Here is a 24,269-nt window from a genome sequence, read left to right as displayed (position 1 = left end):
TTACAGTAAATGATACAGTTCAAAGTAAAGTAAATAGAAATTGCACAACACGAGTTACAATAAACTGCACTGTGGACTGACTTTAATAACTTACCAGCATCATGTCTCCTGTACACCTTTCTCTTTAAGGCTTTGAAAACATCACTGCTTTGAATAATTTTAGCGCTTTAAGTGTTTAAACAATACTATGTGAAAGCATCTAAAGTTAGTTAGTTTAGGCATTTTGAAAGGCCAACACTGTTTTATTTTTATATTTATTATTCGTGTGGCTTATAAGCAGCACCGAGCACTGTGAGTGCTTTTAATGTAAGCATTCTTGTCACACTCCTCATATTCACCACAGGCAGTGGCACATGCTTTGCACTCAGAAAGCTCTTAGAAAACACAAGACTTGTGGTTTATGTGATAAACCTCCCTGCCGTGCAATAAGTCCAAATAGATGAACCTTATTTGTTTGTTTGTTTGTTTTTTAACAGGAAAGGTTTGAAAAAGCGCTACCTGTGACCTGCTGCTGCTTCTGGAGTCACTGGCCAACACAGTTTGATGAGAATACAAATCCTATGTGCTTCTTACTTAATAATGGAGTATTTTTATATCACAAACTGCAAATGTGACACATATGATATTTCTATAACATCAGAAACATTTACTACCTGTGGTTCCACTGGTGAAACACACAATAGACAAGTCATCTGGGGATGGTGGCTGTGAAGAAAAAAACAACAACATAACACTGTCAGATGACATGCAGGTTGTCATGAGATCAACTTCTAGCAGCTTCCTCAACAGCAAGCTGAACCAATGCATGTGAGTCTAGAAAACAAACATTTCCATATGTTAATCCTTTTTTGTTTGGGTGGGGGGCTTTTTTTTGCCTTTGTGCACCTGGTAATTGCCCTCAGGGTGGATTTGTAGCCAGGCACCCAGCCCTTTACGGCATCTGTTTTGCATGCTCAACCCAGTTGTGCCCTCACTCTCTCTAATTTTGAACAAAAGGCAAAAACTAGCTTGACTGGTCAATACCTGTTAGCCAGAGGGCTGGTGCTTGCGTGTCAGTGTTCAAATTTTTACCTGTCAACACTAAGTAGATGAAAAACTGTCAGAGCTGTTATGATACATACACAGATACATCCAACAAAAATAGGTTGCTGTCTTCTTGTGTTCATATGTGAACATAACCCATTATTAGACAAATCACCCGACAGACTTAAGTGCAGTTAATCCAAAGGAGATCATGCGATATTTTGTACTAAAAACAGGCATGAACTTCACTTGTAATCAAAATAAGACATCCTGCAACCATTTTAGCCTCCGTTTTGTGTAATTTACATAAATGGAGATGCTTGAGCAATGCAGAAGGTGATTTAAAATAATTCACGTTGTTTGGAAGTTCTTTTTTTTTTTTTAAGCAGTTCCTGATCACTGCAGGTTTTTAGTCAGCTTTGGCAGAGGCTGGTGAGCTGCCATCTTTGTTGTTTTGATTGGGAAAAGTGTTAATTTGGCATAATGTTTGTACATTTAAGAATACTGGCTAACGATGACTTCGATAAAAATATTCACCATGCTCACCAAGGCCTTGGGAAGTGAACTGGACTGATACGGCCATAGCACGCAATCATCATGTGATGCTCGCCAAGCTTTACAAAAGTTGAAGGAGCTTGGAAAGAAAAGCGTCTGGACTTCTTTAAGTTGCTTGAAGACGTTTCACCTCTCATCCGAGAAGCTTCTTCAGTTCTAAGGTCAAATGGTGGAGAGTCCCAGATTTAAGCCCTGTGGGAGTATCACCCCAAAAGGGACAATGGACCCCCTAATGATCCTCTACCTAATCACATGAGCCAAGGTGTGAAAACGGGTGTAGGTCACAATCAGCCAAGGTTTCGGATGAACTCACTATGTAACCTAGTCCCACCCTATCATGTGAGTTCCTGAGGTCAGAAGGCCCAGGATGTGAGTGGGCGTTAAGGCGTCTGGAAAGGGATCTCAAAACTGGATTATAGATGGCAGACAGTTGGTGTCGTAAACCACCGCCTCTGATGGCCTTTAGATGCAGATGGACCGCCGAATCTTGTCCCGTCGAGGTGGCTTTATAGGCACAACATAGAAGATCCACCTCAACGTGACCTTTGTCCTGTATCTAAAGGACAAAGGTCAAAGGTTTGAGGACACCAATGTTCACATTTTGGACAGAGAAGATAGATGGTTTCAAAGAGGAGTGAAAGAAGCCATCTATGTCCACTGTGAACAACCACCTTTAAACACAGAGGGGGGACACTCTCATTGGGCTTAAATCTGGGACTCTCCACCATTTGACCTTAGAACTGAAGAAGCTTCTCAGATGAGAGGTGAAACGTCTTCAAGCAACTTACAGAGGTTTTTACAGAAGGTGCTTTTCTTTCCAAGCCCCTTAGACAATGATGACCTGGATGACTGAGAACCTTCACAGACACAAGCTTTACCAAACCAAACTCAGAATTTGACCCATTTTGGTCCACAAACTTTACTAGCATGCCTAAAACCAGTTGTTTTGAAACTAGTTTAGAAGTTTTGAAATAGTTACTTACTATAGGCTTTCTGTAGTGATCTCGACCCAGGGCCTGTAAAGAAACAATGTGAAAGCAACTTTAAATCACTGTATAATGCTCTTAAACATTATAGCTTTATTGTGATATCCTATAATATGGACTAATGTCTTCTGAGTTCTGTTGAGGACTTTTCTAAATCCAGGTTGCTACACTGTAAAAGAGCCTGCAGCGGTTACCACAATTAGGCTATAAGCCCCAATCATTTGCAGCTGTGCATGGCTGAAAAGAAGGAAGTAATAATCAATGTGGGTCATACTGGTATCAAGTTATTTAAAACTATAGGTCATAGCTGTCAACACTTATGCATTTCTATATGCTTTGTTGCTGAGTTTGTGATTGATATCATCAGCAAACTCATTCAGCCTTTTCATTTCTTGTCACGCATCTAGCAAACGAGATCTGCTGGATGAAGACAACACAAAACAAAGTTATGCGTGCTCTACATGAGACTGAGAACGAGATTACATTTTCAGAGACTGCGCTAACCTTCTGCAGCTCACGTACTGCATATATTGCATGATTTATCACTTTGACAAAGCAAGGAATACAGCATATATGTTAAAATTCTCTTTGCTGTACAGGATCTGTTTAAGATGTCGTTTTATTACGAGCTAATGACACCAAGACTATATATTTATATATATATATATATATATATATATATATATATATATATATATATATATATATATATATATATATATATATATATATATATATATATATAGAGCCCCCCTCCCGCAAAGGAGGGGGGCTCATTGTCACGTTGTCATATATATATATATATATATATATATATATATATATATTAGGGGTGCAACGATATTCGTATCGATATTGAACCGTTCGATACAGTGCTTTCGGTTCGGTACGCATATGTATCGAACAATACAACATTTGTAATTTATTTTATCAACTTTCCTTCTGACGATGCTGTCTGTGTTGAGCGCTCAGTGAATCTGCGTTCGACTACTCCGCCTAGGGTCGACAGTGCAGCCTAGGCGGAGTAGTCGAACGCAGATTCACTGAGCGCTCAACACAGACAGCATCGTCAGAAGGAAGAGCGCAGGGCAAGCTAGCGAGACAGAAGTTAAGCTCTCCTTGCAACATGGACCTCCCCCACCCTCATTCAGATCTGGCGTTTGGAATTATTTTGGTTTTCATGTGACGTATGACCCTGAAGGTAAGCGAGTCATGGACTAAAGTAAAACAGTATGTTGGATGTGCCATGCAATGCTCAATTACATGGGTGGGAACTAGTGTGTTAGCGCAGTTAGCTCGTTAACGTGTTGGCCGTCTAGCCCCATGCACGGGGCGATCGGCGGTAGCTCGTTAAAGGAGATTTGCCGTGTTGTGGCGTTAAGGTCATTTCAACGAGATTAACCTGAAAGCACTAGTGGGAACACAACGAATATGACTGCACATTTACGCCGACATCATCCTAGTGCAAAGACAAGTGGAAGCAGAAAAAAAAACAAGCAAGCATGCTACTAACTTTAGCCGAGTCATTTAGACAGCTGTTTAATATGCTGCTGAGAATATAGCCCAGAAGAAGCGGATAGTATAGCTTTTATTTTGGAAAGAGACATTTCTCTGTAATAAACTCTCTTTTCCAAAGATGAGTGATTCCTCAATCAGATACAGGGCTCGCAATATAGCTAGCCCAACGTCCTGGAGCTAGCGATTTTTTTCAGTCAGGCTACCAAAATCTATCTCTGCCCTGCCCGTCGGGCTATTGTAGGAAGGAAAAATATATGTCAATGCTTTTGCATTCTTTCGGAAATGTAGCTGGGTAATTATGTCATTGGCATCGGTGAGCCACTGTCAATATGTGACATATTGAAATAGCGTTTGAATTTGCGCTTGTTTTTTTGCTTTCACTTTGCAATCGTGCGAACTGTGTATAGAGAGCGACAGCACTGATCTGTGAGTGATGATAATTTGTGCACCAATTCCTCTGACATCGTCTTATCAATCGTTAGCTTACTATGCAAACATGACAAGTGAAATCTCCCGCAGCAAGCTTAAACATGTGAGAGGTTGATCGCGCAGAGAATCGCTGAGATTATGTGAGTGCGTGTGTAAAAGCAGCAGGATTTATATTTGACTACGATGACCTGGATGACTGAGAACCTTCACAGACAGATATATATTTTAGTTCTGCTGAGCCAAATAAGACAGGTCAGGGTGAAGAAGTGACAGCCAAAGGAAAGCTTATCACAAAACGGAGAAGTTATGACAAATCAGACTATAAGGCAAAAAGAAAGTGCAGCTTTATGGTTTCATGGACAAAATAATTTCTGTGGCTGCAATATGACGAGCTAAATAACCAGGGCTGCACATAAGTGGTCCGCAGGTGCGCATTCGCTGTCAAAATAAAAAACACGCACAAGGGTTAGGGTTAAATTTAAAAACTGTACTTTTGAGTTAAAATATATATTTATAATTTTAATAAATGACAAATTAAAAAGGCATGAACATTTTTTTTGTATCGAAAAAATATCGAACCGTGACACCAAAGTATCGAACCGAACCGAACCGTGAATTTTGTGTATCGTTGCACCCCTAATATATATATATATGTATGTGTATATATATATATATATATATATATATATATATATATATATATATATATATATATATATATATATGTATATATAATAGATTAGCACTCCTCAGTCTAAATACTTGACATACATATGGTGTGCCGTGTCACAGGCATACCAGAGTCCCACATGTCTTACCTCCACTTCTTTAATGGCCTGCACATGGACACCGCAGCCCTTGCCTTGCTCCACGAGGTCAGAGTCAAAGGCGTCCATCAGGATGACTCTTCGCAGGCCGGGGGTCTCCTTCCGCTCCACATTCTCTAAAAGCACCCGAGCTTTGTCCATTTTGTCACAGATGACTGTGGAGATGTCAGCTGAAATGAAACAAGCACACAAGAGCACACGCTCCCTTGTGTGAACATCATCAAAGTAAGAAATAAAAAGGAACACAAACAAATGTGGAGTTGGAAATCAGTTGGAATTTGGTCACATCTTGAATTTAGAAGGGTTCAAAGTAAAAATAATCCCGTTAATCGATTTTAGAGCTATCATTTGGGTTGCTGTAAAATCTTGAATACATATGTTATTTTTAAAGTTATGATGATTTTACTGTTCCAATATATTCTTTTCTTTTTTCAAGCACTAGCTTTTACACCACATGAAATTCCTATCATCTGTTCCTTTGCAACAGAATTACTTATTGTTACAATTACCAAATGTTTCAATGACACATTAGCTTAAATCCAGGAAGTAGCACTTTGTATGAATGTGACAAAGATGCAGTCAGCCACCAGTGAGGGGAGCTCTACGGCTCACACTGATACGAGTTCCTGTTTAAAAAATCCACACACACATGTTCTAATATGTCTCACAATGCCCCACAATTATTAGCCTGCAGACTGACAGCTGTTAAATCTACATTTCCTACTCAAAGCTTGTGAAGTCATTACAGTCTTTGTCATGTTTGTGTTCTTACCAGTGTTTATGATGAACCTTATAGCATCTTGGCCGAGCGTGTCATAAAGGGGAACCACCACCATCGAATATGTGTAGCAAGCCAGCTCTGAGATGATCCACTACAGTCAAACAGAACAAAAATACAAATAAATGAATACAATCTGAGGTCGGACTTTATCCTGCACTTGAAAACCTCAATAACTTTAAGTTCATATACTTAAAATTAGGGCTACACGCAGATTAGACAAAGATTGAGCAAAAAGAGTGCCAGTTACCTCGGGTCTGTTCTGAGCGAACACCCCTATGAACTGATTCGGATTGGGCTGGCATCCCTGGTGCAGAAGGCCTGAGCCCAGATGCTCTGCCCGGGCTGTCACCTATTTAATTGAAGAAAAAAAAAGTGAGAACTGATTGGACCAAGTGGAACAAAACCATACAAATCCTGAGCTAATCTTCCAAGTGAAAAAAAACTTTGCTCAGCTTCTGGTAGTATTGTGCAATTTAGCTAAATAAACTGACCTCTAATTTTGGAAAAAAAGGGAAACCCAACCTTGTGTTAGTCATCTTTCTTTAGTTCGAGAGAGTTAAGAAACACACTTTGATTTTAAAGCAATATTCTGCTGTGTATACTGATGATTCACATTCTACAAATTACCATGATTGTGAAAGACATCACAGTAAATGGGGATTAATACAGCTGTGGAAACTTACATAATAACACACTTGATTTCGTGTTTCAGCAAAGGTCTAAGGCAAACCTTATTTTCCATTCTAGAAAAAAAAAAATTCACAGTGCTTTTTAAGTCTCTCAATGAGTCTGTAAGACAAGTCCAGATTTGCCTGGCTGACATCCTGGAAATTGGAGTGAATGACAAAAAAAAAAAAAAAAAATTCCACCCACTTTTCTCTTGTAAAATACGATGATGTCACAGATAAACAGGGTGTCGTATATCTCATGTGTATTGTAGATTTTGACATCGCTTTTAACAGAAAATTCCCTCCAGCTACCAGCATTACTTCAGTGACTTTCCAAGAGAGTGCCAGTGTCTTGTGCTCACAGATTTGTTGGAACCTGAAACTGCTTTACTGGATGATGGGAAGTTTTCAGTTATTCTGCTTTTAATAACTATTTCCACATGTCTCGCCAACTGTGCTGCAATCACTGGCATATCCAAGACACACACACACACACACACACACACACACACACACACACACACACACACACATAGAAGCGCAGAAGGCGGTGGAAGTGTAATTATTATATACAAACCAGTGCTCATACATGGCCCTGAAGATGCAGCTGAAATCAGCCAGTATAATACAAGTGACCAAGACTTTGTAGTTAATATATTCCCTTTTTTCCCCCAGTCAGTTGGTTGATTTTATATTTATAAGAAATAATATCATACCCTTGTATAGCTATCTTAATCTATGTTGGTCCACAGTCATCGCTGAGTCATGACATAAGTGATTATATCTCCTGCTCTTGGAACTAACACGCGGGATGGGAGACTGAAATTTTATAATATACAGGACTGGCTGTGGAAAAACGTCTCTACTGCTTACATAAACATGGAATAAATAGAGGAATGTAATTTTTTTTTATTGTTTATGAAAGAAATTAATGAGCAGGATAAAAACTGATTAACTGGTAACCTTGTATCTAAATTTACTGGCAAAAAAACAAAGATCCAAAACACAACTCCCAGCCGTATTCTTCTTTGTTACTGTCATGACTAAGTGGGACAAAAATAGTTTAGTTATTTAATTTTTCATATATATATATATATATATATAAGTTAAAGCTGTGTATCCGGTTAGCAAGCAGTCAGAGTATAAGAAATCAATAAAGGGACGTGCTGCTTTTGAAGTGGTGAGCTATTTCACATCGGTGGCCAATCACACCTTACACCCCTGCCAATGATGTACTCTGCATTTCAGGTCTTCCGAATATAATCATACTTGTATTTTTAGATTGTTTCTGTGTGTCTACATTAAGTATGTGAATTGAAACCTCACCTCCAGGGACAAAGTCTTTAGCTGTGTTGAAGAGTAATATTCTTATTCAGCAACTTATACGAACAACAATAGCACCTCTGCAAAGTAGCTTGCAGCTTTCGTGTGTGCTGTGCAGATTTTGCAGGATGGAAGGTGAACAGCAGTTATAGAGTCAGTCTGCTCTAGCAGGATAGCATCAATCATTTCTCTTAACGTCTTAGCCAACTTAGGGTGGCAGACATGATAGTGATCTGATCTGAAAAATGCCAGTTAACATCAGACAAAGTAAGTCATAGTGTGGGATCTATTCTTGGACTTAAAGCAGTACTTGCCTATAGCACATATAAAGTAGAAGTGTTGTTTAGCCCAGTCAATATCTATATATAGCAAGGTTTGCAGACTGCAGTTATTTAGTAGCGCTCTTGATGGTACCAAATTTGGTTTTAAGGCAGAGTGGGTGCTGCAGAGTCTCTGCAGTGTAAATGCTGCAAACGTCATCTGACTGTAGTCTTACACTGGCACATGACAGACTAGTCTGCACAGTTTATACTGTAGTCAATCAACTGCCATTACAAAGACTGTAATGATTATGTTTGGCATCAGAAGTGTGAGGTGCAGAAAATCATGCTTGAGCAGCTATAATGTATAAAATAGTTCCTATAAATGTTGCTTTATCAGAAGTCTGGAAGCATTTTGTAGCATAAGGATTTGGTACTTTTCCCCTTTGAGGGGTCACCCTGTTTTATTCTCCTCTCAGCTGTTGTTGTTACAGGGAAAAAACATGTCCCCTGAATGGCACGAACCTCCTTATAGGACATCCATTTGTAAGGTTGGTTGGGGAGTCGTGAGCCTAAGCAAGGTCCATCACCTGTTGGACGCAGAAAGGAGACAAACAAATGATTAACTTATGTGACTGGACATAAACATCATTAAGGTTTTTAAATCTAATAGTAATTTAAACACCTCAGGCTCACACCAAGGTGAAAATAACCCTTTCTAATGCAGAAATAATTTCGAGCACAGGCATTCTGTAGACATAGATATATACATGAAAACTTGATGATTTTTAAGTTTTGTTTTTTGCTTTTTTTTCTCTTGTTATTTCAGTTACATTTGTATGTTCAAAATAAAATCGATCTAATTCTCTAATCTCTGAGATAGTTGTGAAATACCCAGACTGCTTGACTATCACTGCCTTAGACAAACTGACTAAAACAATTCATTTCGACTTCAGACCAACTGATGTCATTTTCTTGTGGCTGTACGATCTGGCCAATTATCGAAGAGCCCACTCTGACAAGTGTGGGGCAGGTGTGGTTTGAGCAATATCTCTGCATTGTGAGTCACTCAATTATGTGTCTTAAACTTGCTGGCCATGAGCCCTGACACTGTTACCGTTAGCAACGCTAGCCATCGCCTTGGCAACCACAGGATTCATTTTATCTCCAGTAGCAGAGAAACACTATGATTGGAGGTTTTACAATCAGACAACTGCACTGTCACACTGTGCTGTCTGTATCACACTTCTGTGTGTTTGCGTGTGTGGGAAATTTTTACTGCAAGTCTGGCAGCTTAAACACGGTTTGAGTTCAGATCAGATAACTGTATTTCCATTCTTACATTTATAGCCTGCTTTATGTTGTACTGTAGTATGCTACAGATGTTTATTTCATCAGGGTCTCTGGAAAGCTAAAACCCCAAAACAGGTTTTGTATATTGGGCAAATGGAAATCTAATATTGTAATAAGATTAGATCATTTAAAATTATGTTGTAATCAATGTGAAAACAGTGCCAAAACAAAACATCTATTTCATTGTGAGAGCTGTAAGAGCTCCTTGCTCTGCTTTGAGGTTTTAAATTTTCATTAACGTTTTACAGTCACGGCTCGTGTTTAGTTTTATTATTTTTTTGTTTAAAGTAACACAATACTAACAACACATAAATAGGGAGATTTTTGGGCAGTGTGAAAATCTGAGATTATGACAGCCTATGTTATACACTGTAAAATGTATATGGACATATTCTTCATAGTCTTTTTAAAGAGTCTTCGGGTGATTGAAAGACAGGATTAGTAAATACAAGTACAGACAGAAAGGGATGAATGACACTAATATGGCTACATGTCAGTTTTACAAGTGGTATTTAGTGAGATTACATGTTTTGACCTCTTCTATCATCTGCATTACTTGTTATTAAACCTGTGGTTTATAAAATGTACATGAGAACATGAATGAAAAAAAGAGGTATGACTCTTTATGAGAAAAGCTGAGCAACTCTAGAGGAACAGAGGCTACATTGAAGTCTGAAGCACTTTGAGTGGTCATTAAGAGCACAAAACCTTTATGTAAAGGCCAATCTGCAAGTGCCAGTCCAGTAACGTGGAAAGTTGGCATGCTCCAGCTCTCTCCAGCTTTGTGTATAAATGTTTCCACTTCACATCCTACCCACCAGATATATGCAGTCCTCTCTGGAAAACCTCATACATGGTCTTGGCGTCATCATGGTAATGAGTCAGCAGCTTGGAGGGGTCACCCATCATAGACCTGCGACCCCCATCTTCGTGCTGATGCACAGAGAAAGAGCGACAGACAAAGAAAACAGTGCAACACCATCAGTCATTTCTATGGCTTTTTCTTCCCTCTAAATTCTGAGGGTATAAGATCTAATTTTTCTCCCTTGTAAAAACACTGTCAAATAGATACCCGAGCGTGGAGGAGTTTAGGAAGAAATTTGTCTAACTTTTCCTCTAAGAGATAATCCATCTCTTTTGTCAGCTAACAAATGCCTATAAAAATATGTGAGCTGCTAAGCTTCCTCTGTGTTTAGACTGCAGACACATTCTGGATGACTAGAGCTCATTCCCATAAAGAAAACAATAGTAGATGCAAATTCCACTTTGTAAATGAGTCATTTAGCCTGAAAGGACTGAACAGATTAGGCAGCCAGGACTCAAGACACACTGTACACTACATGCTTGTACTGTGGCTTGTGTCACGTATAGGTATATATATATATATGTATATGAAAAAAGAGAAAACAAGCCTCTCGAGGTTTCACATTACACTACAACATGATGCTGCAGGGTAAGGCTGGTATTCGGAGGCCTGTGGTGCAAAGTATGGGTGAAAAACCTAGTGTTTGGTTTCACTGGTATGGTGGTTAGTTTAAACCAGTAAAAGGGTTTAAACTAAGGGCACAATTTCCCCTTAGCGCTTCAGTATTAACTAAAAGTCAAGTAGAAGTAGAATTTGTTGGTTGCTCTGTCTTTTAGCTCTCTATTTCCCAAATACAGGAAGTTGCGTAGTGTATGCTTGTGAAGGACTGTGTTTCAATCAAAACAATAAAAACCACACATCTGCTAAAAGCTACAGTACGAGAGTTTTTGGCATATTATGGAAACTGTTACAGTAACAAGGCATGAAAGGCTACTTTCGATGTTTGATTTTGCTTACATTTGTACTACTGTGGTTTCCATTACTGCCTGTTATTAGAAAAGAAGAGGAGGAGATCAGAAGGCCATCTGTCGTAACGAGCTTCAGATGCTTAGAATAACCTGACAGGTATAAGCTAGGGCAAAGAAAACTAAAATACTAGCCTTTATTATTAGACACAAAGCCTAGTGTCGTCACTGGCTGCTAACAATTGAAGGTGACCTACATGAGTGCATTAAAACAAAACAAAAGAAAATCCACAGAGAGTACTGATCGACCCCATTTTACTGTGAAGGACTAGACTAACATGAAAAATATCTACTACTTGTGCCTGAATGTCCAAACATGTCTATGTTACTGAAAGCATTTGGGAATGCAAAACTTAACGCTTTTATGGACCTGTGAATATCTCACCGGCACTTCCTCAGACTGGTGCAGAAGGCTGCAGGGGGGTTTGATGGGACGGGGTCTGGTGGCTAACCAGTACGCCAGCACAGCTGTCAGAGCGCCGATGCCCACAAGCGTGGAGGTCGGCAGGGAGCGGAAGAACTGACCGAGCTCGTCCATCTCCGGTATCCTCAGGCCACTCATCATCTCCTGGGCCTGCATCTTCTCCATCAGGGTGGAACTCAGCTCTGAAGAAGTGACAAGGCAGTCTTTTACTAATGATTTCTTACAACGCCTTTCAAACCATTATTCATTTTTCTTAAACACAACTTGCTAAGGAGGAGGGTAAATCAATATTTTACTCAATGTTTGGTGGGATCGATTCCCCTGGAATCAAAAGTAATTTAAATCTATTTAGCTGAAATTATGATGTATACTTACCTACAAATCCTTGCTGGTCAATACATTAAGTAATAATTAAAGAAAAATAAGTATGAAGAAATAATTATATTGTAAGTAGTAGCGTAATAGTGTGTAACTTCTGGTATTTCACAGGAAAGGTATAATTATACTGTAACTTTAAGTAGTGTTTCACTTCCTGGAAGCATTTGCAGTTAAATATAATTACATGAAATTTTAGGTAAAACACAATGAGATTGCCTGTAATCCTAGAGGAATCATATATTATTATATGAGCCATATAATAAAGTGCTACTGATTGTTTTGTTTATATGACAAATCAGATTTGACAGGTGTATTGCTTTCAGATAATCACATTTTTGGGCACTAATCCTTGTTACTTGCCTGAAAAAGGCAAACAATACACTAACATGACCTCATATTTCTGTCTCAAGTCTCTTTCTTCTGCATCCTCATATTGATGTCCGCAGTTAACGCTGCTTATAGATAAACCGCCACTGACTGCAGTATCTACTTGTTACATATACTAATATGTGCAAGCCTACTCTTTAGTTTTTTTTAAACCAAGGGATGGCACTTATGCTTTTTTTTTCATTGCATGTGAGGAAAACCCACATGTGCACTTTCCACACAGAATGTCTGTGCTTCAAGGAAAAAAGGAAGAAGGGTTAAAGCAGACAAAACCACTGTCTGGTAGCTGTTAGTAGTCTGCAGCAATAAGCATAAAAATTAAAGAGGCGTAAAATACTTAATCTTTCACTTCCACAGTCAAGCTGTGAAGCTAAATCTGAATTTTCTTTTAAAAAAATTGGTTTGTTTCTTCTTCTTATTCGTCTTCTCCATGTCTCTATGGTCTTTTTTAGAACATTAAAAGTATACTCTCGGGCTTAATGTGAGGTCAAATGCCAGTTTGTTAACGAATCTCTATATAATATCTATTCAGTTACCTAAAACCAAACAGGAGTATTTATTTTTCAGATTAAATCAAGGTCTTGTGAATCACAGCTTCTCAAACACGCGTGAAACTATACAAATTTTTATTGAGTGCTAGTTCTAGACTTTTTCATATTTCACATAACAGTTCACATTTCATGCCACTGAAAAGAAAGCCTTGCTCAGGATGTGATCATGTAAGCTCTTTAACAACTTCACATGTGAACCAGCTTCCTAAGATGAAGACTGAGACATTTAAAACACAACTAGAAAATTAATCCCTCCCACTAATTTCTCAGACTTGTTTCCATCACTTTATGACAGGTTTTTGTGGCTATACGTGGGCATATTTGACCTCGCTACTCCTTCACCGAAGCGAAATGACCTGAAACACTTAATTTATACTCAAAAGCTGGTGTTTGAGGGGTCTCACCCCCACATTTCTCATTTTTACTGTAAAAGAAGGCCAGGAGAGATTATCTATACTGATGACTAGAAAGGACAGCGGTTAAACCGTAGTGGAATAGTTGCATAGTCATACACACACACACACACACACATATCAAGAAATACATAATTTATCCAAGGGGGTGGCTGGCTGTAGTGCTGAGTGGGGAGGGGGTTTCCTTCCCTCCCCTAGGACATGAGTCAGAGACAGCACCATCTGATCTAATGAACTGTCGGGGCAGTGCTACAATTAACAGCCAATCAGACACTTCCTGTCTCGTCTCACCGTCTGTCTGTCTGTCTCTCACTCTCATGCATGTCTCTCTCCCGACATGCATGCACAGACACAAACACCAACAGACAATGAAGCTGGTAAGTATAAATACATCAGGTCGTGGGAACGCTGACTTCCTCATTCACCTGTCATTTTAGAGCGGAACCACTATTCTGTGCACTAAACTACTAAAGTGAGGCGGAATCACATGAACCCACATGATGCTTTAAAAACTTTCCAAAAATTAGCTGAATTTAGAAGACATAAAACAACTACCATCTTTTTCTATTTATCCAAAATAGTAAAAATACAAAGGGAGAAAAGTAAATAATGGGCTTATTGTATCCCCTGAATAGCCTGACTTGAGAGTGCATTTTAAAAACCTCGTCTACACTGGAGGGTACACAGTCCAGATTATGAAGCAATTAATCTTTTATCTATTTCTGCAAATTTAAACGTAAGGAAAAAAAAGTGTGAAGCAGCCAAATATCCACTTAGTGTTTGCATAATGCACATTTCCATTGGGTTACTAAATTCCCATCAAAGAGATATCATCTATAGGTGTTGCACCCGATGAGTCACGCTGGCTGCAATCATTTCAAAAGGCTGATGACGGAAAACAAAACTAACAGTCAAAATTTCAAAAGTAACACCTAATACCCGTTGTGAGTCTCCTCAACTGACAGTGTGTAAGTGTAAAATAGTCTTCAGCTGCTTAAAGCTTGATTAGCCTGGAAGATGGAGAAACAGGTGCTGCGTGTGTTAACGTAAAGAAACATGTGCACTGCTTCCTGCACTCATAAGTTTCTCTTACGAAGCTTAAATTCAAAATACACTTCATCCAGGGTCATGCATGCAGCTGTATTGCTACTCAAAGTTTAAATGATATATTTTACTGTCACAAAGTCATCACAAACTCGACCTTTTTAGTCTTGCTATATATGAATACATGCTCACAGATATTATTACAACCCCGTGACCACACTTTCACCCTACAGTATCATTTTTCAGTTGATACAACCGCAAAAACACACCGACACCCTGATGCTAACGGCAGTCAGTTGCTACAGTCATTTGTAAAGCCCCACTGACATATGACAACACGTTAAGATACAGTAAGCTGGTACTCATCACTTCCTCTGCTTTAATTCAGGCCTGTTGCGCAATGTCTTCATCTCTTCTGACACTGCCATCCCATTTTTATTTTTTATTTTTTTGGCTAGAGTCCTCTAAATTGAGTCCAGTTTCTGCTCACACAGAAACTATCACCTGTAAGTGAGAAACCGCAGCATCCCTCTCGTGTCTGAAAACAGTACCGGCCCTGTAATAACGCAGTTGTCCGTAGTTCTCTTTTTTCTGCCGCACTTCTCAGATATTTTCTCTCTTTCTGTTGGCCTTTTTTAAAATCTGAAATGTTCCAGTAATAATGAGGGGGAAATTAAAGCAGCTCAACTACCGGGAAAAGTTTAGCACAATAAGTAAAAGCTGCCACTTCATAATGGCTCTAAATCACACTGCACTGATTGCTCGCATTTGTGTGGATACTAAAGCAGTTAGATTGTCAGAGCTAATTCTATAATTAAATGTCCAGAGCCACTGAGCTGCCTGTTGTGTGCAGCTGGATTCAGTAAGACTGGATCTTAGTGAAGACGGTAAAAGTTGATTGAAAAATCAAGACAGACAGAAGATTTTAAAAGTTAAAAATCATTAGATATGGAGGTAAAATTATAAAACAAATACTTACATGTCAAAAAGAAAGAAGGTTTTTCTTTATGTTTGGGTAAAGATTAACCATTAGGGGAATATATTTTGGGAAATACTCTGATTTATCTTCTTCCTAAGAACTACATGTGCACACTGACACCATTCATATCTGTTAAGCATTACTCTGAGCTTCACTGGGGGGTGGGAAACAGACAGAAAAATGTAACTTATGTCTGCCAGCACCTCTAAATCACAAAGTACAGAGCCAAACATTTCATTATGAAACAGTCTGATTTCTTTCTTCTGTAATTTAAATGAAGGCTGGAAGTTTCAAGCTGGTCCAAATCTGGTTGAAATTTAATGAATGTTAAACAACATCTGGGGGACTGAGATGTGTCTGTTGTGTCTTGTTGACAGATTTTGAAACCAAAGTCCAGAAGACCTCCGTAAACATTTATAGACCGCCAAGGCAGTAATTAGATCAAACTGCGGCTGTATCACGAATGAATTGTTTTGTGTCCTGTGACTAATGTGGCTTGGCTGCAGCGAAGAGTCGCAGTGGATTGGTGGAGTGGCGTTTCCAAAGAGAGGCAGCGGAGGGGGAACAGCATTCGACCTGCTCTAAATATAGACAGACTTCATAACCCACTGACACCACTGTGCAGCTAGCTGGAATAAAGGAGGCAGAAAAGAGAGAGTGGCTGGTTATAAAAGCATCACTGTGCAGATGTCGTCTTCTTCGGTCTCAGCTAACTGCAGGTTTCCCCAACTTTTTAAACAGTATATTTGCATAATGACTGAAACTAGCACCAGTGATGAATAATGGGCTGTGAGTTGAGTTTCTTGATCATTAATATGCAAATTGCCATGACCACTGATAAGCAATCACAGCCTTGTAAGATGGCGAAAGAAATACCCTTAGGCCTACTCTGCGATTCAGAGATGGTCTTTTCCCTTTTCATGTAAAAGCCCTCCTTGATTCCCTGCTCAAACCGGCGTTCCTCCCTGTTCAGGATGTGTACATCCTCATCATTGAAAGAGGGGTCACTGGCCTGTAGGTGTAGCCTGAGACTGAAGTAGTCACTTGGAAGAGCGAAGAAACACTTCTCCCACTACAAAATGCTACGTCCAGATGAACAGAATCAACTTTTTGGGATCAGTGATGCAGAAATACAGACGCACAGATACGCGCCGTCTCAATCTGGAGACAATAAAGAAGACTAGACAGAACTGGGAACACTGAGGGTGGGTGAATATCACTAAAAATATGACTTCATAAATCTAAAATTAACATTCTTTATCAGATTTCATTTTACTCTTCTACACATCAGATCTAAAAAGACTTACGATGAGGAAAAGTCTCGAGTTACAGGCTAGCTGAAGCTTAAAGAGGTGCAGTTCCATGTTAGTCCACTTAAACTAGAAGGCGCTTAAAGATTATCAAGGTTATTTTGTCTGGTGCAGGTTTAAAAATACTGTTAATAGCAAGATGAGTCAAGCAAGGATTTGAAAACAAGGGGGGTAGGCTACATCTGCAAATAATCCACATCTGCTTATCATTTACGGACACCCACTGTTGGCATCTGTTTACTGAGGCCACTCATGCAGACTTTAAGCAAAGCAACGAATGCTTTAGTACACACATGTTATCATGCCACGTCATCTTGTCCTCAAATAGCTCGACAGTTGCAGGTGACTCACAACCTGCCGGATATCTAATTGGCCTCAAGCAAAGATGCAAACATTTAATTGGCCATTGTTATTTCTTGCTTTATTATATGCTGCTCTCTTCTGTATATTCCTGTTTAACTGCCAATGAAAAAAAGTTCCAGTTTTCTCACAATATGAAAGAGACAATAAAAACAAAGTATAGCAGGACATCTTTAAAGCTGAAAACTGTCCTAAAAAAACTTTATTTGTAAGTTTTCATGACAATATCGGATAATTTAAAGTGATACCAGACTACAGAGCAACAGAAAAGGTTTGAGAGGCAGCAAGCGGTCTAACAAGTCCTTATACAACAAACTTGGGCAGCCAGTCATTCAGGAGGCTCCTTCAGTACATGCTGTCTTCTTCAGTTTTTATCCAGATAACAAGCAGCATCCTTCACTCCAGGTGAATTATTGGTACACTTTTCCAAATGGTGGAAGAGAAGCACTCTTCTGACAGCTACGAGGTCCAGAAGCATTTAATCTTAGTAGCAAAATTACATTTTAAAATAATTTTCCGTAGTTAAGATCAGGCTGTGCACTTTGGTTTGCATGATACTTTTATATAAAGGGTCAAGTCTTCGCTATAGGATGTCCTGTGGTAACCTCAATGAAACACCACCAAAGCACCTGCTCCCTACACACTTACACACATATAGACACACAAATAAACACATCCCCATACAAGCCATTAAGTTCCTCCCCGCTGCCTCCTACAAAGAGTGTTGCTTCAGCTGTCGTGACAGGAGAACAGCAGGTCAGCAGAGACCCCATCAGCAACAGCAGTGACCTTCAGCATCAGCATATGAACTCAAAGGCCTCTCTGTTTAATTTGTACAATGGCAAACACATTGCACCCTCAAAAACCCAAGGAAGTAAATGCAACTCTGTTGCATTTACAGCTCAGGCTGCTTGACAAGCATTGTCATTTGAATCTTACAGTTAGCAGGTTGCAAAAACCTTCATTCTCCTGAGCCACTGCAAGGGAAGTCTGTGGACAGATGTCTGCAATAAAATAGTGATAAGGGTTTATTGCAACTGAGATGCTGTAAAGCTATGGCTGAGCTTCCAACAGTCGTGGAGATAGCGTAGCTGTTTCTGAGTTTTATAATCGGGTAATACTGTATAACAAAAAGCTGAGCAAAGTGTCCCACTGCTGTAAATGGTTGCAGAGCTGTGCCTTCTATTTTCTCTGGTTTTCTCAGCATTTTGTTGATGACTTCTTGGGATTTTCCATATGAAACAGATTCAATAACCATCAAGTGACCATATGTCATTTTTAAAACACAGGACTTCAGATCTGTACCAGTGATCGACCCTGCAATCTGACCTAAAGTGAGAAAGTGAGGCAAGCGCCCTAATTCATGAGGTAAAACAGACTGAATAGAGAGTGTGAAAAAATATGCTTGGAGGAAAAAGAAAATGAGTAGACATGAGCAGACATACACTTGGCTGCAAGCCTGACAGATGTGCACAGTCAGAAAACTGAAAGAAGATAACACTGACTGCAACGTATCTGTTACAAAACGTCTAGTGCACATGCTGCGCGTGAACAGCTGGGTTACAAAAATAAACATTGTAATTTTTCATACATATGTACTCACTTGGATATACTGAAGTACACATTTTTAAGCAAAAAAAAAAAAAAATGAACGGAACTGCGATTCACTGATTTGAAGATGAATTACATGGAGCAAAGGGGATTCGCAACTGCAGCCTCCCTCGCATAGTTTCTTTAAAGAGTTCCCTTAAATAGAGACGGAAAACAGAAATGCGAAGGAGTTCTGCTGCTTTATTTAACCAGTTAGATTAGTGAAATTGCATGAAACGTTGGCTCCTTATCGTACCACCTCAGCCCCAGAGGTTCCTTCCCTTCCTGTCTCAGGAAGATTTCACTTAGCAAAGATTTTGGTGCAGGGGCACAGCAATCTATGCAGTGATCAGGGGAAGTGAATGGGTCAGTTAGACTTCCTTTGACCTCTGAGGCTTAAAGTGAAGGAAACACAACCCTTCGTCCTTAAGTCCCGCCCCATCGGCCCATCCGAGGGACATCACCAATGATTAGAGTCCAACCTGGTGAGATTACAACCTATTAGCACAGAGACAGATGACCAGCAGTAACCTCACTACAGTATTCTATTTAAAGACATCCTGCTCAGCTTTCTCTTATTCTTCAAATTCACCTCCTTCTCTTTGTAGTGTCACTCGCGTCAGTGCACGGTATCGCTCTTCTTGCTCATGCTTTTCTTTTTTTTTCTTTAAAATAAATAAATAAAAACAATTAATCAGTGCTTAATCATCCCAGAACACCACCTACCCTTGCTTAAAGTCACTCTCTTTTAGCCACTCATTCATATCTCTTTCTGCCCACACCTCATGACTTAAACCACAACTTTTTTCTGTCATGCTCAATAAGGAATACTTGCAGAGATGCTGTAATATCCGGTGCAGAAGAATGATCCTTTCCCCCACTCCTGCATCTCAGTCAAGGAGGGGTAGAGCAGGTATTGCTCATGCAAGAACATTTAAAGATATAAGGTGCAGAATAAATAAGTAATATGGATATACTGAGCAGAAGGGACTGGAATATACAACATATACAGAATATGTTAAAAAAAATGCAGCACTGTAATAAAAAAGAGAAATATCGAGCAAACAAAGCAGGCAGCAGATCTAAAAGCAGATGTGGTCTAGTCAGCGGCACTTACAAAGGCGTCGGGGAAGCCAGGCAGCCGGTGAGGTGTGATGTGTGTCTGTGTAGGTGGGTGTGTGTGCAGGTGATGTGTGTCAAGGGGTACCGGGCGGATATCACATTGCCCGGTGCAAACTAGTGATTACCTTGCCAGTGCCAACAGCCAGATTAAGCTGAGGCAAGCAAGAGGAGGGAAGCGAGAAGCGTTTTGGCCTCGTTTGAGCCTGGCTGGCTTCCGTATCACACCACCCTCGGCTCAACAGACGCTGCACACTCTCACCACACCCACCCACCCCTCCTCCCTGATGCTGTGTGTGTGTGTGTGTGTGTGTGTGTGTGTATGTGTGTCTCTCTTTCTGGCTCTCGCTGCCTAAACATGCAGACTCAACTTCTCCTTCAGTAAGTGGAAATGACACACACACACTGGCCTGGAATAGTGTCAAACAATACACACACGCGTACCCACCTATATGCAAAGAAACCCGTGCGCATTTAAACAAATCACACACACACACATCAACTGATGCTGCTCACAGTTTAATTTGACTATCAAAGTGAGAGAGAAAGCAGACTTTTAGATCTCAAGCTGGAGGGGTAGGATCATTAACAAGTCACTGTGTGTCTGTGTGTGTATATATATGATTTTTAAAAAATAGAGCAACACCCTTTAACTGAAACTTCTTCCAGAAAGATGAAAAACCCCCAAAACAACACTTTTGCAAAAGTGTTAACCACAGTGTACATGCATAGTGTTGTGTTTTTACAGCCTTATTTTACAGTCTGTGAACTCCAGGCAAAGACAACCACCTTCACTCCTTTTTAGAGAGGGTGTTCTCCTTGCACACATACAGTTTTAGAGGAACGAGGAAACATAGGTATATTCTAAAACATGTTCTAAATGGCTGTTATTTTGTTTAAGAACACTTTCTTACTGACCAGCATGCAGCTGTAGATGCTCACAAATTTTTTTTAAAGTCTTTAATCAGAAAGGGAGTTGATTCGTTTAAGGCTCATGACAGGCAATATCCAGTCAACAAAGATGGAGCATTTTAGAGTACGGTACAGTACTGCACCACTTAAAAAACAAATGTATATGAGAAAGAGGGAGGCAGACAGCTGCACAGCACTTAATACTGAACCATCACCCATCATCCCACAATATGTGGAAGAGTGTGCACAGACTGCTGAAACAGCAAAAATCCATGCTGACATATGGCCCTGAGAACACCCAGACTGCCTAATTTTATTATTACTGTCTTCGGGGATATGTACTTAAGGTGTTGCATTTGTTTAATATATCTTCTATGCACCACTTTAAGGTCATGCTTGTTAGCAAATTTCCATCCACCGCTCCAAATAAAATGACCTTTCCTGGAATTCACCTCACTTCTAGGATTCAGTGAAAGTGGTCAGTAACAAGCAGTTATTATTGCACAGCAGGAATTACTTAACCCTCAAGATTTGTCTTATAAGATTGCCCAGTCATGCAGTTCTTCTTTAATTAGAGGAATTTCATTTCAGCATTTTCACAGTGCAACTTCCTTCATGTTGTCGTTTCTAATTTAAGAGGCAAAAGATTCTCAGTGTGAATAAAAGAAAAAAAAGAGCATGATGATGTACTGGATAGTCATCCAATTACAAGTCAGCAGTCCCCTGGTGTGCACAAGGCTTGTGTTACGTTAAACAGAGGAGCTGCTCTGCTTGGATACTAAAACACCATTGGCTGTTTCTTGGCAAAGGGCGGGGTGAAACCGCCCCTATCTATTTAATTAAATATTAAGGGAGGAAAAAGAATAGGCTTACACCATGTGTAGGGCTGCACTAGCCGTTGATTAAAATGCATTATTTATTCTAAGGAGCAGCAGGGCGTTGGGATGTGGTGACAGGTGAGAGGTGCATTGAGTGCTCCCAAGGGATCTTTATTTTCAAGCGAACAATTCATTTCATCTTAAATTTGGATCACAGACTCCAAGTGATTGCGTACAAAGCACATTCAAACCTGTAACTGCAACATGGAATATTAATGCGCACCAGTCAAAACGCCAGCTGTTACCACATGTTCGTCGCTGCGGTGCGACCTGTTCTTTGGAGGATTAATAACCTCCGCCTATTTGCCATTAAACCTACCGAGCTGGCACATAATCTACCGCCACAATCCTTTAATAACAAACAAACAAACAGCCTTCACTACCTGCAGTTTCTTTCATCATATGAGAATCCCTCAGTTTTTAACATCACAGCTCGAAACTGATGTTTTTTTAAGTACTTTATTTATTTTGATATTATTTATTCGGATGTCAAGCAATGGTGTCTCTGCTCAGCTCCAACACCCCTAAGAATCGGTGCGTAAAACCAGGGTGGGGGTCGTGTTGGTGAAAGCGAGCACGCCGTGCCCGGTAGTTTGCCGGTAGGCCGCAGGATTTCAGCACTGCTCGCTCATGGACAGCTCCGTCCAATCAGCGGCAGCCACTTGAAGCGCGTCATCGATCTTCATCCTTCCTCATCCCCTCATCCTCCATCACGGAAGCATGGCGGACGACATCATGGGCGAAATGATGACTTTTAAAACCGGCTTTCTGCCCATCTGATGTGTTTGATATGAGATTATTGAAAGCGAGGTTGAAGTAGAGGCGCACAGCAGACGCGAGGGTGTGAATGGCCGGCTTTTGGGAGACGTGAGCTAACAGGGGGTGGGGTGGGGGTTTAAATGACGTGTGTCCGGGTTCTACGCACAATGTCATACGACCTTAGCGGCGGTCCAACCTTAAATGTACCCCTTTCATCTCTTCCAGCTTCCAGCCTCGTCTTTAATAGTTGGATTTAAGCACAAAGCACACACTTTTACATTAAAACCCTGATACCCGGAACAGCCGCGCGGACCCAGCCGCATGGCAACCAGTCGTCCATCCCACTCCATACCTGATTAGAGGTAGCTAATGCCCACCTGAATGCATCCCTCGATGATGTTGGCCTGTTAATCTCGGAGTTCTTGACCAGAAATCCGAGCCCTGCGCTTCCTTGGAGCTAGAGCCCGCTAGGGTAAAATGCTAACGCCTGCCCCCGGGCTGACTTAACACACGTGTAGCCTGAGAAAATGAAAAAATGTCACCCGCGTCCTGCGGTGCAGGCAAACCGCCAAATGCAGCAATGGATCGCGACTAAAGCTTCTTGCAGTGTCGTCTGTAAAAACTGAAATATTCAAGCACAGCCTCGGAAAAATAAAAAAGCCGGTAATGAATGAGACACGAATGCGCCTCGGCCCACTGCGCGGCAGGTGCATCCGCTTTTTTTCTTGGCCTCCAGCCCAGCGACGCTAAATCGTTCAAATGAATCAAAATGAGAAAGAGGCATTCACGACTCACCTAATATAATCCAGAGAGACCCAGAGACCAAAACGAATGCGAGCATGTCTTTCTCATTGAGTCAGCTGTCCCGGCGCAGGAGCGGTTCAGAACTGCAGCATCGACTGCAGCAAGTCGCCGACAATCTGGGAGATTAAGGAGGCAGAGAGGAGGGGGGGTTGACAATATAACTGAGACAGACCACAGTGGGGGAGCCGGGCAGGGGATGGCGATTTCCAGCAGCGTAAATTTCGCTTGAAAAAACTGAAAATGTTGACTGAGGAAATAAACCCCGACTCCCTATAGAAGCATCCTCGCTCTTAGTGGATTTCCCACCTTCACCCAGTTGGCTGCTGCGCAATGGCAGACTCCCCTGCTGAATATGAGGGGCTTGTAGGTCGTGCGGGAAGATCCGATCGACACCAAGGTTATTGGGGATGAACTATCCGTTCTCGCTGCATGCTCATACGCATTAAGTGGTCAGCTGATTCTCTCATTTGTCGCAAAATAACTACGCAAGTGTCTAAAGCTGCATCTGCATGATGCATTTCGGTCATTCACATTTTTTAATTTCCCGATTAAATAAATTCAGCTAAAGCTTATATCTTTTTTCTCCCAGTGTTTATTTATTTATTTATTTTATATATTGATTTATTTCTAGGGGGGTATCATTTGGTACATCACGCCATCCCTGCAGCTGAGCACAGCTTTGACACAGAGTAACTTTGCATCAGGATCACGTGGTCCAAATAAGACACTCCCATTGAACTAAAGTAACCTTGAGAAAGGGCTGACAAAGAGATGATCAGACAGAGCGACAGAGAGAGACAGAGAGGGC

The 24,269-nt window shown here is 40.5% G+C and overlaps 1 protein-coding gene across 4 annotated transcripts in view; it reads right to left on the bottom strand.

The window, feature by feature from the left end:
* The window catches only part of acsl6 (acyl-CoA synthetase long chain family member 6), a 37,702-nt gene that overhangs the window by 12,756 nt on the left and 677 nt on the right, over positions 1-24,269 (bottom strand). For 2 of the 4 annotated variants that reach the window (XM_026181487.1, XM_026181488.1), the window contains 9 exons: positions 23,453-23,577; positions 11,939-12,159; positions 10,542-10,656; positions 8,896-8,960; positions 6,367-6,468; positions 6,111-6,210; positions 5,330-5,508; positions 2,562-2,594; positions 654-705 (listed from right to left, as the gene is read on the bottom strand). In XM_026181487.1, the coding sequence (XP_026037272.1) occupies positions 654-705; positions 2,562-2,594; positions 5,330-5,508; positions 6,111-6,210; positions 6,367-6,468; positions 8,896-8,960; positions 10,542-10,656; positions 11,939-12,159; positions 23,453-23,498 (913 nt within the window). In that variant the 5' untranslated portion in view covers positions 23,499-23,577. Of the gene's footprint in view, positions 1-653; positions 706-2,561; positions 2,595-5,329; positions 5,509-6,110; positions 6,211-6,366; positions 6,469-8,895; positions 8,961-10,541; positions 10,657-11,938; positions 12,160-20,106; positions 20,378-23,452; positions 23,578-24,269 lie in introns of those variants that run through there. The other 2 variants (XM_026181490.1, XM_026181489.1) reach the window with 2 other exon arrangements.

This window comes from Astatotilapia calliptera, chromosome 10, assembly GCF_900246225.1.
Source record: "Astatotilapia calliptera chromosome 10, fAstCal1.2, whole genome shotgun sequence".
NCBI lineage: Eukaryota > Metazoa > Chordata > Actinopteri > Cichliformes > Cichlidae > Astatotilapia > Astatotilapia calliptera.
Note: the sequence above shows the minus strand (reverse complement) of the source record. Positions and strands in the feature narration are given on the sequence as shown.